This window comes from Geospiza fortis, unplaced genomic scaffold (genome assembly GCF_000277835.1).
Source record: "Geospiza fortis unplaced genomic scaffold, GeoFor_1.0 scaffold41, whole genome shotgun sequence".
In the NCBI taxonomy this organism is placed as follows: domain Eukaryota; kingdom Metazoa; phylum Chordata; class Aves; order Passeriformes; family Thraupidae; genus Geospiza; species Geospiza fortis.
This window is the reverse complement of record NW_005054299.1, coordinates 919,605-934,889: the sequence shown is the minus strand read 5'-3', so window position 1 is coordinate 934,889 and position 15,285 is coordinate 919,605. Positions and strand designations below refer to the sequence as shown.

Here is a 15,285-nt window from a genome sequence, read left to right as displayed (position 1 = left end):
ATGCTTTAGACCATGGCTGCTTCATAAAACCAGGTTTTTGGAAACAGGCAACCACGTAGTGTTGGGCCAGGAAGAGGCTGGGGAGGATCTTACAGGTCCAACTTTTTAATGACCAAGTTTTCACTATACTCTTTTCAGGGAAAGGTGTCCATGGAGACAGCATTCAAACATACAGGAGGAAAAAAACTAAATCAAATGGGCGTCATCTAACCACTGTTTTGTGCCAGGGCTACCTCTTTATTTTTTAAAGCCCATCTTGTGCTCAGAATGGGCTATTTTTAAAATTATTTTGCAACTCTGTAACATGCAGCCTCCTCTGCTAGAGCAACACTTGGTAAGTGTAGGAAAAGCAAAAAAGGTTTTATGAAACATGCTGTAGGTATAACCACAAGCTAAAATCACTAGCACTCAACTCTCTTCAGACTGCCTTTGCATTACTCATTGCAGTATCACTGTCAGACAGCCATTAAGGCCAGTTTGCAAAATAAGAAAAACAGAGCTTGGCAAAATATCTCCAAGAAATGGCCGCCACCCGCACCTTGCTACAAGGTGTTATTTAATCTTTCAAACTTGCTTTACAATGGGGTGAAAATCTGGGAGGTGATTCTTTCCATCTACCTCTGCTCTCATGAGACCCCACCCAGAGTGCTGTGTCCAGCTCTGGGGCCACCAACCTAAGAACAATGTAGAGCTATTGGAATGAGTGCTGGGAAGGGTGATAAAGAGACCCAGAGGTATGGAGCACCTCTCCTGTGCAGACAGGCTGAGAGCTGGTGTTGCTCAGCCTGGAGCAGAGAAGGCTTCAGGGGGACCTTAGAGCACCTTCCAGTACCTGATGGAGCCTACAGGAAACCTGTAGAGGGACTTACAAGGGCAGGTAGTGATAGGATAAGGGGGAATGGCTTTAAATTGAAAGAGGGCAGGTTCAGGTGAGATACTAGGAGGGAACTCTTAACTGCAAGTGTGGTGAGGCACTGGAACATTGTTGTCCAGGGAAGGTGTGGATGCTCCATGCCTGGAAGGCCAGGCTGGATTGGGCTCTGAGCAACCTGGTCTAGTGGAAGGGATTCCTGTCACAGCAGGGGAGTTGGAACAAGATCATCTTTAAAGCCCCTTCCATGCCATTTAAGATTTTATGTTTTTATGAAAATATTCCTTGAAAAACCTGGCTTCAGAGGCGAGTTTTCTAAAGGGAGTAATTACTATTCCTACAGGTTAGCAGCAAGGCTCTACTGAAAAATTTGAGGGCAAAATAAAAAGCAGATGCTTTATCTAGAAAGTAGATGTCAGCACACTGAAGTGTACTGTAGTTTTTATGACATTCTCTCCAACCTTTCAAGTATTTTCTCAATGTACAAGGAAATACATACACCAAACCAGAAAAAAAGACATGAACAAAGGATACCTATTCCTCCCTACTGAGCAACACAGAAAAAACCCACCACAGCATGTTACAGCTCACAATACATCTTTATTTTATTGGAGATGTTTACAGAAAAGTCTGTGAATTACTGCTAGCCTAAGATTGACCATTGGGGAGCCAGGTTATGGTTTATGGCTTTGTCTTTGAATTATTTAAAAAGGTCACAAAACTGATTGAAGTTTAAGGGGCTATTTCAGTCTTGTTAAAAAAAGTTCAATTCACAGATAAAGGAGAAGGTTCTTTCACTAGTGATTTAGTAACTACGACCAAAGAGGGTGTAGAACTTGGCAGGGTTTTTGCCACACACACATCTTGCTCCAGGCTGGAGTTCATGGAGTGGCTGGAAAGGTATGCAGAGACTTTTTGCTCCCATGGATGGAGCACCGGGCTCAAGATCTTGATCCCTGAAATAAAATAATATTAATAAATAAATATATTCATAAATAAATATTTCTATTAAAAAATAAAAGTGCAATAAAGTGGTTTTTTACATAAGTGATTTAAACATAAATCTTAAAACCGCATTAATTATTCTCAAAGTTCCAGAGCTAAGGAAGTAAATATATTGAATTATGTAGGACAGCAGGAGTCTGTACTTAAGTGTTATACCCAAAGGCATCTTGCATTCCTGTTTTGTATTCAAACCATTTTGATTTTGATCTTGGTATATACCCTCCAGCTCAGTTATATTTTACCTGGCAGTGGTCTTCTTGATCCAATCCTCACACTCAATTTCCCCACAGAAAGGGATTTGTACAATCTGAAGGGAGGAGAGGAGGGGAGAGAGAAAAACCCAACAGTTATACATACAGAAAAATCATCTTCGTCTTTGGAAGATTCCTAAACCTTCAGATCTCACACACAGATCCCAAACTGGGAAAAGTTCCAATTTTATAACTGAATTTTAATAGTTCTTCTTCATCAGAGCAATAGATAAGCACAGTCATCCCTCCACAGTGCAGTACGGAAAATCCTACACAAACCCAAAGCACCATTTAAATTTATTTTTTTTTTATAACCAAATACATATTTCTTCTGTGCAAAGTATAAACATTCTTTTTTTATCAAATGTTCTGTTTTTCAGGAAAAGTTTAAAATTTTCAAACTACTGAGCAAATGCTCACCTTATACACTGTAAGACAGTGCCCTAAAAAACTTCCCATTTTAATTCCATTACTATGAATTTTCATTTTTTCTGAGCATACATCATTATTTTAAGAAAACAGAACTGCCAACAGCACATTTCTCTGGGGGGGCATGGGAGTGGGTGTGCAGCTTCCCGATCTTTCCTTCACTTAGCTTAACTGAAGAAAATTGAGAGAGTAAGGGTGAAATGATAATGTCATGCACTCCTCTCTGTACTGCTCTTAGCTATTGCAGCAGATCTCTTGCCCCTATTTTACTGATTTTTTTTTTATTTTTAATGGACTTCCACATAGAAAATTCAGTTTGCTACCTAGAGGTAGCATTACTGTTAAAAAGACACCCCCTACAAACATTTGAACACTCATGAAATGCTGATAGCTGAGCGCCACCTCAGCTACTAAATTCAGCCTTCATTCATTTTAATTCCATCCAAACTGTGAATAAGGTTTACTCAATGCATCTTTCCTTCATGTAATTTACATTCTTACTGCAAAATTCTCAATTTGTCATTAACTGGAACACACCTTTAGCAGACTTCACTTTATAGCTTCACTCTCTTGCAACTGAAAAAATGAACTATTACCACTCTACTACACTGTTCTTGCATTAATCTTTTGTTAGTGAAATGAAAAACAGTCCACATTTTTAAAGAGCTAAGAGTCAAACACTTATTTAATCTTAAAAATTTTCATCTTAAACAGTAGTCAGTGCTAATAGAGTGCAATTCCAAGTAATTGAGAATACATATGCTATAAAATTATGTTAATACAACAAAAATAGGTAGAGAGTGGAACAAACACCAAATGGCAGATTTTTTCAATTTTTTTTTCAATTCAAATACACAGCTCATAATAAATTCATATAACCTAAGTACCAGAACAGTGGAAGTGTCCAATATGGAATATAAAATTACTTGTTCACATTTCCAAGCTTAACTACATTTAGATTACATTAGAATTCTAAGCATTATAAAAACAGCTTAATTCTCTTTGTCATATCTAGAATCTAGCTGCATACAACAGTGAGTGCTGGACATTGCTAAATCAGTCCCTCCTCTGAAGTTCATCATTATTCCTTTAAATTTTGTTCTAAATTGAATTTAAGTGCAATAGAAATACAAGAAAATAGTATAATGGAAGGTCAAGCCTAACCAGAAATAACTTAAAATTATTTTTGAAGTTTAACAGAGTATTTATAGATTCTTGGCACTTGCACATTTTTCATCAGGAATTCTGAAATTTTCAGAGTGGATCTAATTCGTACACAACCCCCTGATCTCTCCCTATAAAATACACAACCTTATTAACTAATGTTGGGGATCCTACCTCTTGAACACACTAATCCAAACACATAAACAATTTCCCAACCTGATCTGTGACAGAATTTCAGGGTTAAAAATTTCTCTCATAAGTTCTTTGTAAAAGAAACAGCAGCTCAATTCTGCGCTGAAGACTTAATCTCTCATCTAAACCTCAATACCTTTTCACAGATGTTTAGATCAGTAGAGCTCACTCATCCACGTGATGACTTATTTTTTACTATAAATCCAAGGAGGTTACTGACTTGCAGTAATTCTTAATGAACTAAATGGCTTCTACTCAGGTCATAAAGGTAAAACTTCCTTGATGTAAATAGCCTGTACTTTAAACTCTTACTCGACCCTCATACGAGACTTAGTAAGTGTTTTGTCACTGCATTAGAATAATGACAGTGAAGTTATTGTAACCTGAATGAAATGTTTACATTACTCTCTCTTACAAGCATACTCTGATAAAACCATTACTTTTAATGAATAAAAAGGGTGTGAAGCATAAGAATAGAAGCGGTAAATTCCCTTACCTTTCCTGAATCAAGCTCTTTTTGAAAGTCCTCCATATTACTGGCCACCACCATATGACTTTTTAGGTCCTCGGACGCTCTAAGAAAAGGAAAAAAATTCAGTCAGGGCAGATTTATTCACAAAAACTCACTGGCCCAATGAGCTGAGTTTTCAGAGCCAGTGAAAACAAAAGATAACAAAAAGAGCTATATATTCATTAGACTTTTCCCAATCAGGTTATGTCTTTCTACTACTGATCCTCAAGGAGGTAAAATTTTGATTAATTACTGATGGGTTGCTGCACATTTCACTGTGCTCATTCACACTGTTGTGCCCATCAGTTAAACACTGACCTGAAGCAGACAGAAATAAATACTATAGATGTATATTTTGCTTTTAAAATTATCTTCTAAATCTAAATCACAAGATGCTTTTGAAGTAGGTAAAAATTTTCTGCCTGTAAACAATTTTTATCACCAGAGAAGGAAACAGAAAAGCTCATCTGCCACAGTGCCATGTCAACACCCTGTTCTTCTCAGTGGACTTACAAGCAACAATCTGCAGTGACAGACCTGTGAGGGATTTTGGCATTTGCAATAAGGGCAAAAAACAGTTTCAAAAGTACTTGATTGCTTACAAGAAAGCAATCCTACGAAGGTTAATAGGGTCTTAAAATACACTTCTGGACACAGAATTTCAGCTACTGAAGTTATTTGGACAGCTTTATGTCTTTCAAAATTCTGCACCAAAAGCATCTTTCACAAATGAGTCCTGTACATAGGATCATGGAATTATTTAGGCTGGAAAAGACCTCTAAGATCATTGAGTCCATCCACTAAGTCAACACTGCCAGGCCCACCACTAAACCATGTCCATCAGCACATTTATATGTTTTCTGAACACTTCCATGGATGAGTATTCCATGACTGCGCTGGGCAGCCTGTTTCAATGCTTGACCACGGTTGCAGTAAATAAATTTTTTCCAATGCCCAATCTAAACCTCCCCTGGCTCAACCTGAGATCATTTCCTCTTATTCTGTCACATGTTACCTGGAAGAAAAGACCAACTCTCACCTGACTACACCCTCCTTCCAGGTAGTTGTAGAGAGCGATAAGGTCCCCCCTGAGCTTCCTTTTCTCCAGAAGAAACAGCCCTCTACTCCCTCAGCCACTCCTCACAGGATTTGTGCTCTACACCCTTCACCAGCTCTGCTGCCCTTGGGCAGTGTTAAGGTCACTGGTCACATAATGACCAATGGGTCACACCTATTTATGGTGTGTTTATGGTGTACCTAATTATTAATAATACACGTGAACTCATGGATGTATTTTTTAAAGTAAGTTCACAACCGTTTACTTTCTGTTTCTTAAGAACAACAGGCAGCTCCTATTGCTGAATGTGAAGGAGTTCAAGAGGCAGAAAATTATACAACACAAACAGGAAGATGAGCCTAACCTGTCCTTCTCCACAGATAAACCATTAATGTGAGAAGTTCTTCTGACAAATGAAGGGCACCTGTGATTAGCAGAGCCATTTACTGTAACTCTTAGTTTACCTGCTGTAAAGGTTTGCATGGATCTCCTCCAAGATCTGTTTAAGTTTCTCTTCTGCTTCATGTTCAGACAATGTCAGCTTCTGCCCTGTGTCTCTTCTAACAGCTACAAACTGTTGGCTCTTCATGTCTCGTGGTCCCACTTCAACCCTGACTGGGACACCCTTCGTGGAAAAAAAATTAGTAGTTAGGATGAAGAAGTAATTCTCACAATAGTTCATTTTCTGTCTCTCTCTGTGGCTTTTTGTTTGTTTTAAAGTCCAGTCTTAATATAGACTCACTCGATACATTTAAGTTTCTTTGGAAAAAAAAAATCATGATATATTCCAAAGCTTCAATGCATTTTTGTCTTTCCCACCCACATTCTCTTCACTTGTGCATTCTACCCTGCTTCACTAGCTTGGAGAATGCATCAGTGCCAGGATGCAAGTAATACTGAAGCGCTGCTGAAACTCCACTAAGTTATCCCACATACTGCAAATCAGATTTTTAAAGTCTGAACAATTAAGACTTCCACAGCAATTATAATGTCCTAGTTCACCCAATAACACATTTAATTCTGTTTTCAAAGAATACTTTCAATAGCATTCAACAGCTATTGTTTTAACAGCAAACAGCAAAAGTTCTGTTAATTACAGCCCTAATATCAACATTAATTGCATTGAATATTTGACTACAAACAGCTAATTGTTTTAGCAAAGCAAGTGATTTCAAGTAATTCAGAGTTTATCAAAGTTTATCATATCAAAGTTTATAAAATTTGGTGGTGAGAGGTAATTTCTCATCCTCCATACACCATCAGACAAAAAGATTTTCCATGTTACTGAAAAGAGTCAGTTAAGAGTCTACCGTGTAACTGATTTTCTCTACATCCCAACATGTATCCCAGAGTGTACACATTCTTTCACAGGAAATGAAAAGAGTGAATAAAAATATGTTTTGGAGGATTGTTCCCCCCCCCTCCCTCAAGGAAATTGAATCAGTAGGTTTATAAGCTAAAACCATTCCACAGTGTTCAAGAGATGAACAGGAGAATCAAAACCCGTACCAAGCTTTCTATGCATTGTGTACTCTGGAATCTCCTCAGGTTCACAGCTTCCAAGTGATTCCCTATACTCCCTCTGCCCCCACTACCTTAATTATGCTAAAAAGGTGAATAATACAGTAAAATCCATCTGATCAATGAACTATCTACTACTACACGTACTATATAAAAAGCTACTCAAAACTGTTATTAACAAACAATTCAAACTGAACAGTTTATGCCCACAAAGCATTGTTTCCATAATAAAAACTTGGAAGGGAGTATCCAGTACTTCTAATTGTAACACTACTAAGTGAAAGAATAGTTCATGGTCCCTTAGGAAGACTTCCCAAGAAAGCAGTGGAACTAACACCAGACAATACAAAAGAAGTACCACTGACTCAGTTCTTTTAGGAAGTAACATCAGAAGTCTGCTAAGCTGACAAGTGCATAAGGCAAAATATTTTCCAGTTAATTCTTTTACTTCTTATTCCAGCACCTTTGTATTTTTTACCCTACAAAATACCTTATGCACTCAATAAAAGGAGTGTATTGTTCCTACAATGAGCCTGAAGTTGCAGTTTAGGTATTATGCTGGACACATTAGTAGATTTTGTGAAAAACATCTAGTTTACCCTGTGCTGTGTGCCTCCTTGAAAAACCTAATTTTATTTAGAAAGTTTTCCAACATAGCTTCACAGTACTAGAGGTCCAGTAGAAAAAAAGATTACACAAAGGGAAGAGAACTTTGAGACAACAGGAATTTTGAACAATTTGGGTCACTTCTATCAGGTTACTTTGAAGAGATTACCATATTGAAACTGATTTTAAATTCAGAATAAAAATAAGATTCCATAACAACACTCAATACGTCATTCAATTTTTAATTACCATTATAATGACTGCTTTATTCTGCTCATTATTTCTGTTTTATAAAAGCCTCTTATATTAGAGGAAGCAGAACTGTTCCTCTAAAGTTCAATATGAGGGGAACATGGCAATATTGAAACAAAAAAATTGCTCCTTTCTTTTCTGACACTGCAGGTTTATCTTCTCTGTTCTGCTGTATGCACAGAAGGCTCTACTGTGAGTCAGGACACACTGAAGTATTAGTACACATTTCTAAAAATGCAAGTAATTTATGCTCCTAATTTAAATTTCTAGGTATATAAGTAAAGCCCTGGAGGTTTAAAAATCCCTAATGACATGCAAATCCTAGCAAACAGAACAAGTCTTTGAAAACACCTTTCCTTCCTTTATTCACTAAAGCGATCACTGATTATCAGGCAGCACATTTTAATTTACAGAACACATTTGCCTTCAGAACAGAGGGCACACATAGCATACCTCATATATTCCCCTCACCTAGGCTTCAAAACCCCTCCTGGAAAGAAAAGTACCTTAAGTTCCCAGTGGTTGAACTTCCAGCCAGGTGAGTAGTTGTCTCTTAAATCAGCCCGGACACGGATGTTGACAGCAAGCAGCCTGATACGATATTCATTACATTTCTTCAACAGGGCCTCTCTGTCCTCTTCAGAAAGGGAGTTTGTGATACCACAGGGAATAATTACAACCTGCAATAGAACAGGACATGTACTTTATGCTACAAAAAAAAATTAGCTCATAGTTATAAAAAACTTGAAGCCAATATTGTGGCCCATATTCCAGCATTTTCCTTCATGCTCTCAGAAATGAAGGACACATTTCACTTTTCATACTAATGGCACAGATACCATTACTTCAAATGGATGAACTATCAAAGGGGACTGGTCCACGACAAGTATCCTAATGATTTCTATTAACTTCACACAGCTACTCTGTAACTAGACAGCTCCATTCTATATTAAGTCTTTCAGCTGCCTGACATGAAATACTTACAAATTCCAAGACAAGAAAGGGAACTAAAGCAGCTTAAGGCATTTTTACACACCTGAATACAGGCTACACGAGGTGGGAGTACCAATCCCATGTTATCTCCGTGAATCATTGTCATTACGCCAATAGTCCGAGTTGTAATGCCCCAGGAATTCTGATAAGCAAACTGTTTTTCTCCTGGCTTCTTGGGATCTTCAAACACAATTTCAAACATCTTTGAGAAATTCTGCCCTAGATGATGTGACGTTGCTCCCTGAAATAGATGCACACAGAAAATTCTATTCAATGGAAAGTTAAGTCTATCATGCATCAATTTAAATATTTCATCTTCCTATATTTAATGAGAAAAAGAATTATTATTATATTATATATATTATTATTAATAAGTAAATACCTGGATAGCTCTTCCACTGGCAGATATAAATGCCTCTAAAGTGGTTGTATAATCCCCCCCAGCAAACTTCTCCTTCTCTGTCTTTCTTCCTTTCACAACAGGTATTGCCAAGAGATCCTCATACACCCGAGCATAGAGATCAAGTATCTGCAGCACCTATAATAAACAAGCTATCTTCAGAATTACTCAGTATTTAGCATTTGTTAAATCTTAAAATATTTTTACGTGACAGAGTCTGAAATCTCTAAGATTTAACACTTTCTCAAAACTTTGTTTAGAAACTAAGATTTCTTCAATTACTTTAAACTTTGGATGTTATTTTCCCTGAATCAAAAAGCAACAACTGTATGACAGAAAACAAGAAAAAAGTTTTAAAACTGGGCAAAGAAAGTTTTAAAACTTCTAGCAGTAAACACATGGATGCATTATATAAATTTTTAAGGAAAACTGATTTTTAAGTATTTTTAAGAAAAATCATTTTAAGGTAAGCACACACTATAAATCACACTCTTCAAACTCCCCATATTGTTTTAGAGAATGAAGCCTCAGAAATGGGTTACATCTGAGAAAAAAAATGGTTCTAATAAACTTGGCATTTTTCACAAGGGCGCTCAAAAAAAAAGATTTCCTTGAGGTCTCAGTACAAAGATTTGTTTGTGCTGCTATGGAGTAAGGTAACTTCCTGAAAGGAGAAGCACCAGTGCATTCATTTTTACCTCTTCTGCTGCTTCTTCATATGTTGCAAATGCTGTGTGACCCTCCTGCCAAAGGAACTCACGAGTGCGAAGGAAAGGCTGGGGATGTTTGAACTCCCAGCGCTGGAGGAGCAGAAGAAAAAAAATTTAACACAATGACACTATGAAGTGTCAAATTATTGTTACAAATAATGTTTATAAGCAAGTATTAGAAAACCCTCAATAAAGATAAAAAAGCCAACTAGTCAGATTTCTACTTAATACAATCAACCACACACATTGATAAAGAATGTTTTATTAGAAACACTGAGAAAAATATATCATATAAACCATGGTAATAATTTTGCTTTGAAATATGTGCTGTGATCATTATGATCATGCCAAGTCCACAGAGAATAACTGTCCTACACTGCACTTGTGATAAGAAGAGGTACTCAGGAATTGTGTAGACATACCACAACACTGCACCACTGATTAAGCTTGATAGGAAGATCCCTGTGTGACTGCACCCACTTTGCATAGGAAGGATACATTACTGTGAAAAGAAAGCAGCTTTGAGCCTCCACACAATAAAGACATTTATGTCAAACCTTTCCTTTTGCTACATATAAGCTTAACATTCTCTGCTGTGAGAATTATGCTTTCATGTTTCAGTTCCTTTAAAATAGATTTTTTTGTCTTAATACATAATATTTTCACCAAAAAACTTCCACTTCATCCCGAGTCTCTGCAAAAGAGCTTGGTTGCTGCTGGTCAAAGTACAATCCAAAGCTTATTATTTAATGACACTGGATTTGAATCACTGGCTTACAGTACGGTGAATACACCTGGGCTCACAAATAGGAATTCCCTGACCTCAAGATTTCAGGATGCTATGCTACACCTGACTCAAAAACTCATCCAGCCTTAGGCCTTAAAATGCTTGTTTAAACTACTCAGAGGAACAGTTACAGTCAAAACACATGCAAAACTGAAGTGAATTATGAGTTGAAAAAAATTTCTTATAAACTAAATAATCAAATATGTTTTCAGACAAAGTAAGTCAGTCTTCAGGATATTAACAAAAAATTCCTGGAAAAGTATGCATTTCATAAAAGTGTCTATTTAAGGGAACATATAATGTGGATTTACTATGAGCAGCAACAAGATTAAAAAATTTTCCTAAGGATTTACAGAAAACATTCTGAAAAATGGGGGCTTCCACTTTTCAGAAGGGACTCTTCTGTCTACCAGCTACACTATACATAGAACTTCACATGTAAGTTTACAGCCAAACTACATGAAAAGAGACTCACCTGTTTCACTTGTGGGACGTATAGCAATTGGTTCAGCCAGTTCTGTTTTCCCAGATCTTGTGACCCAAGCAACCTAAAAAAAGGAGAAAATAAAAAACAAGTTTGGGAAAATATCCTCTAGCTCCAAACTTACTTTCATACCCAGCTGCAGACTAAGCGGTTGGGTTTTCTTACAGTCAGATTAAAATGAAGTTTTGAAGTGTACCTCAGGAGCAAAGTCAGCAATATGAGACTTCTCCGTCTCTAAGGCAGCCTGGGACACAAACATGGGGAAGTAGCAGTTTTCCACTCCAAGTTTCTTGATCTCTGCATCAAAGAAGTCTTTGATGGCTTCCCAAATAGCATGAGCCCAAGGACGAAGAATATAACAGCCACTGACATCGTAGTATTCAATCATCTCTGATTTTGTAATCACCTTGCAAAAGATTAATCAGAGGCTGAAGTTTCAGTTTGTACATAGAGAACATTCAGTAATTCAAGTGTGCGTCATGCAACTCAAGAGAAGTCTCCTACTTAAAACTGCTCCAATTGTTAGCAGCTAAGATATACTTTAGGGTCATTTGTTACCTGGAGAAGGTTAACCAGGAACATTAAGCTTAATAATAGGTCTGAATACTGTAAACATTTAACTAAAACTGAATTTCATGAACCCAAGTAAGAGACTATAACTGTTTTCCAGGAACAAAAAAATCCTGCACTTCTGTAGGAAATGTCTGTAGCTCATGTCAGAAGAGACTTTTACTCCTTAGAGTACAGGCAAAAATTATACTACTGACAGGAAATGTACACCACTGACAGCTACTTACAATCTCTCATAACAAGACTAATCAAAATGAATCATCTTGACCTGGGTTGTTTTCAATCTACAAGCCAGCAAAATTGTTAAGTAGCAACAGATATTCATTCTGTTATGTATCACCTGGAGCTGAAATAAAACTCTCAAGTCTGTTAAATTCCTATAATTTCAACTAAGTTTTTTACTCTTAACAAAAGAGGAATTCAGGTATGAAACAAGGAAACCATATGTATTATATATAATAAGGTTGGGTGGTTGACACTCACCCTTTTTACAGCTTACTAAATTTACTCAGGTCTTCACTCCAAGGCAGTTCTATTTAAGACCATAATAACATAAGACATAGAAAAGAGCAAATACTTTGCTTTGTATTGAAAAAAACAAAAAAGAAACTCAATCAGAAGGATGTAAATCCCAAACACACATTGATTTATAACAGAATGAAACAATCAAATCAAACTGATGGGCACTTACTTACCTGAGAGAACCACTCTGAAAGATTTTCTTCTTTTTTAGCTTCTAGACCCAGCCTATGGTATGACAAAAGAACCATTCAGCATTTAGCCATGAAACTTATCCTAACCCTTTTCTTCCTCATCTCTTTTGGGGCAGGAGATATGGAATAATAAGGTGGAAGAGAATGTTTTAGTTTTACATCAAAAGGCTAAGTTTTGGCTGGTGGGAGTTGCTAGTATTTCCTTATCCTAACAAGAATATTTAATATTAATATTTAAAGAACAGTTCCAATTATTTAGTATGGTTTGAACACTTCTAATTCTCACTATGGCTGTATCAAAGAACCTCACAGCAACACATTAAAAAATCCAACCACTAGTAAGCAGTCCAGTAAGAACCTAAGATTAACCAGACCTGCGTGTAAGCTGTTTTACTCTTTATTTTAAACATTTCCTACCTAGCCAGTAGCTAAAATTTCAGGAAAGACCTGCAACTCAAATTCACCATTCATGTGAATGGTCAGTCACACTGTTTTGAGATGGAAAACTGACCCTACCTCAAAATAAGGATAACCAATAAAACTACAGGATTCTAAAGAAGGTTAAACTCACCAGATTCAAATGATAGAACACAAAAGTAAAGGTTTTACATCTCTACAAACAGGGAGGTTTTAAAGAAGGGAAATACATTTTTTCTGGCATTATTTCTATATAAAATAACCAAATCTCTTGTCTCTAATATATTGTTTATGTATATGAAACAGTAAATACATAGTGATGCATAATACATGCTGTAAAAAGACCTCTAAACTTTCAGCAAGACACAGCAGCACATTTACAGAAGCAAATAATAAGCACAAAAAATTCTCAGTGACAGTAACTATACAGGATGCTGAGGTACAACTGACACTAAATAAACTTTGGTTACTTGCTTTTGGCTCAATCCCTAATATGAAAATCAATACAGTTATTTTGCAAATGTCCACACTTTCAAGTGAAATGAGACATGTATCACACTCTAAATCTGAACAGAGGTAGACAGCTGATGGTTCTATCCAATAAGATTAAAGATTGCATCTTTACCTGGTTTGTTTCTTAGGGCCTTGGCCCTCTCCTGATCCATTTGAGGAGCGCTCATTCCCACTCTGTCCTTGCAAAGGTTCTTTTTTGGGGCCATCATTATGCTTCTGTTGTTTACTCTGCTTTTCAGACTTGTTCTCCTTCTCTTTCTTCTTTTTGTCTTTGTCATCCACACCACTAGAAGACACTGGTTTATAGTCCATTCCTGCAACAGACTTATACTGGGCCTTCAATTGAAGAAGCTCTTTAACAGCCACATCTATCTTTTCCTTGAAGAAAAAAAGTAGAAAATTATAGAGAAATCACTGGAATTATATGGCTCTATCAAAAAAAAAAAAAAATCTATATGGCTTTATGGACATTCACTGACTGTTGGCAGAAAAGTCTGCATAAGCCAGTACTTAACCTTAATGTGCTGACATTTTATAGGATCATACCTGACAGCATACCTAATTTAAAAAGAATGTTTCAGATCTCAGAATTCAAATGCTGCTTATTTTAAAGGTGTAAATTTTTTTACATTTTTAACTCCCATAATCACACTGAATTTCAAATATAGTTTTAGATTTAAATACATATATTACGTTTTTACACTACAGTGTATATGTTATTACCTTGTCTGCTTTTTCTGCTTTTAATTTCCTAACTTCATCTCCTTGAAGAGCTACTTTGCTAAACAGAGCTTTAGCTTCAGGAGTGTCTGGACCACTGGGTACTGTGTTTGATGTCTGAGGCAAAGCTCCCTGAGCTGCTGGTGGGTGTCCTGGCTTGTATTCCTGCCCAGTCTTTTCCTTGTAGTCAGCTTTTAGAGAAAGGAGGAGTTTTACTGCTTCGTCTATTTGATCCTGTGTGGAGGACAAATAGCAAGATTTACTGGTGAGAATTAAAGAGAGAACTGGCCAGAAGCATTGATTATCAGGCTACAAAACCAACCTAACCAACCAATAAAAAAGCCCCCCAAAAACAACTCAACACCAAAACTAATTTTGCAAGGTGGAAATTCAGGCAGAAACCCCCCTGTCCCCCAGAAGCACCTAAAAAGCTGCAGGTTTGTCTCGTGTTCTTTTCCACAACCATCACTGAATCTGTCTCATTTTGAAAGGTCTTGCTAGATAGTTGAACAGTCACTCGTCCCAAATACAGCAAGGGATAGTAAAATACATTAAACACTTCTGCAGGGTCAATATCTGCCATGCTCGTGCCTATTCACCTAGATATGAGAGGTTAAGTTTGACTTTGTATATCTGAGTCAGGAAAGTATCCAGCACCAGAACAGTTCTGTTTGGCATTATCAGAGCATGCATGACCTGGACATAGGGGAGCTTGACCACTACCTGGTGAAAGATTTCCCCCCAGTGGCCAAATGTGATTACAATTGCTCACTCTTAATGCCTGCTGTACCTTGGAAGCTTTCTCTGCCTTGAGTCTGCGTACCACTTCCCCTTGCGCAGCTACAGTATCATAAAGTGCTTTGCCATCCACTAAGCTACAGCTTGCCAAGTTACTGCAGCAGACAGGAGATGGAAGTGCAGTGGAAGATAGACAAGGAGGTGTTGAGGGTGGATTTCCAGGCTTGTACTCTTGACCTGTCTTTTGTTTATATTCTGCTTTTAGGTTTAAAAGAATTTTCACAGCCTCATCTATTTGTTCCTGAAGCAAGAGAGAAAAAACAACAGTTGCAGATAAGGGTAGAAATAAGGGTAGAGGTGTAACACAATAGCTGAGATAAC

The 15,285-nt window shown here is 37.1% G+C and overlaps 1 protein-coding gene across 3 annotated transcripts in view; it reads right to left on the bottom strand.

The window, feature by feature from the left end:
• Positions 1–1,451: 1,451 nt before the first annotated feature.
• The window catches only part of EPRS1 (glutamyl-prolyl-tRNA synthetase 1), a 35,116-nt gene continuing 21,282 nt past the window's right edge, over positions 1,452–15,285 (bottom strand). For 2 of the 3 annotated variants that reach the window (XM_014308206.1, XM_031059230.1), the window contains exons 19-33: positions 14,957–15,205; positions 14,170–14,400; positions 13,559–13,824; positions 12,499–12,550; positions 11,430–11,639; positions 11,225–11,297; positions 10,385–10,464; positions 9,951–10,052; positions 9,235–9,390; positions 8,896–9,093; positions 8,366–8,539; positions 5,945–6,105; positions 4,409–4,487; positions 2,119–2,183; positions 1,452–1,827 (exon numbers count right to left, since the gene is read on the bottom strand). In XM_014308206.1, coding sequence (XP_014163681.1) covers positions 1,677–1,827; positions 2,119–2,183; positions 4,409–4,487; positions 5,945–6,105; positions 8,366–8,539; positions 8,896–9,093; positions 9,235–9,390; positions 9,951–10,052; positions 10,385–10,464; positions 11,225–11,297; positions 11,430–11,639; positions 12,499–12,550; positions 13,559–13,824; positions 14,170–14,400; positions 14,957–15,205 — 2,247 coding nt within the window. In that variant the 3' untranslated portion in view covers positions 1,452–1,676. The remainder of the gene's footprint in view (positions 1,828–2,118; positions 2,184–4,408; positions 4,488–5,944; positions 6,106–8,365; positions 8,540–8,895; positions 9,094–9,234; positions 9,391–9,950; positions 10,053–10,384; positions 10,465–11,224; positions 11,298–11,429; positions 11,640–12,498; positions 12,551–13,558; positions 13,825–14,169; positions 14,401–14,956; positions 15,206–15,285) is intronic. The other variant, XM_031059240.1, reaches the window with a different exon arrangement.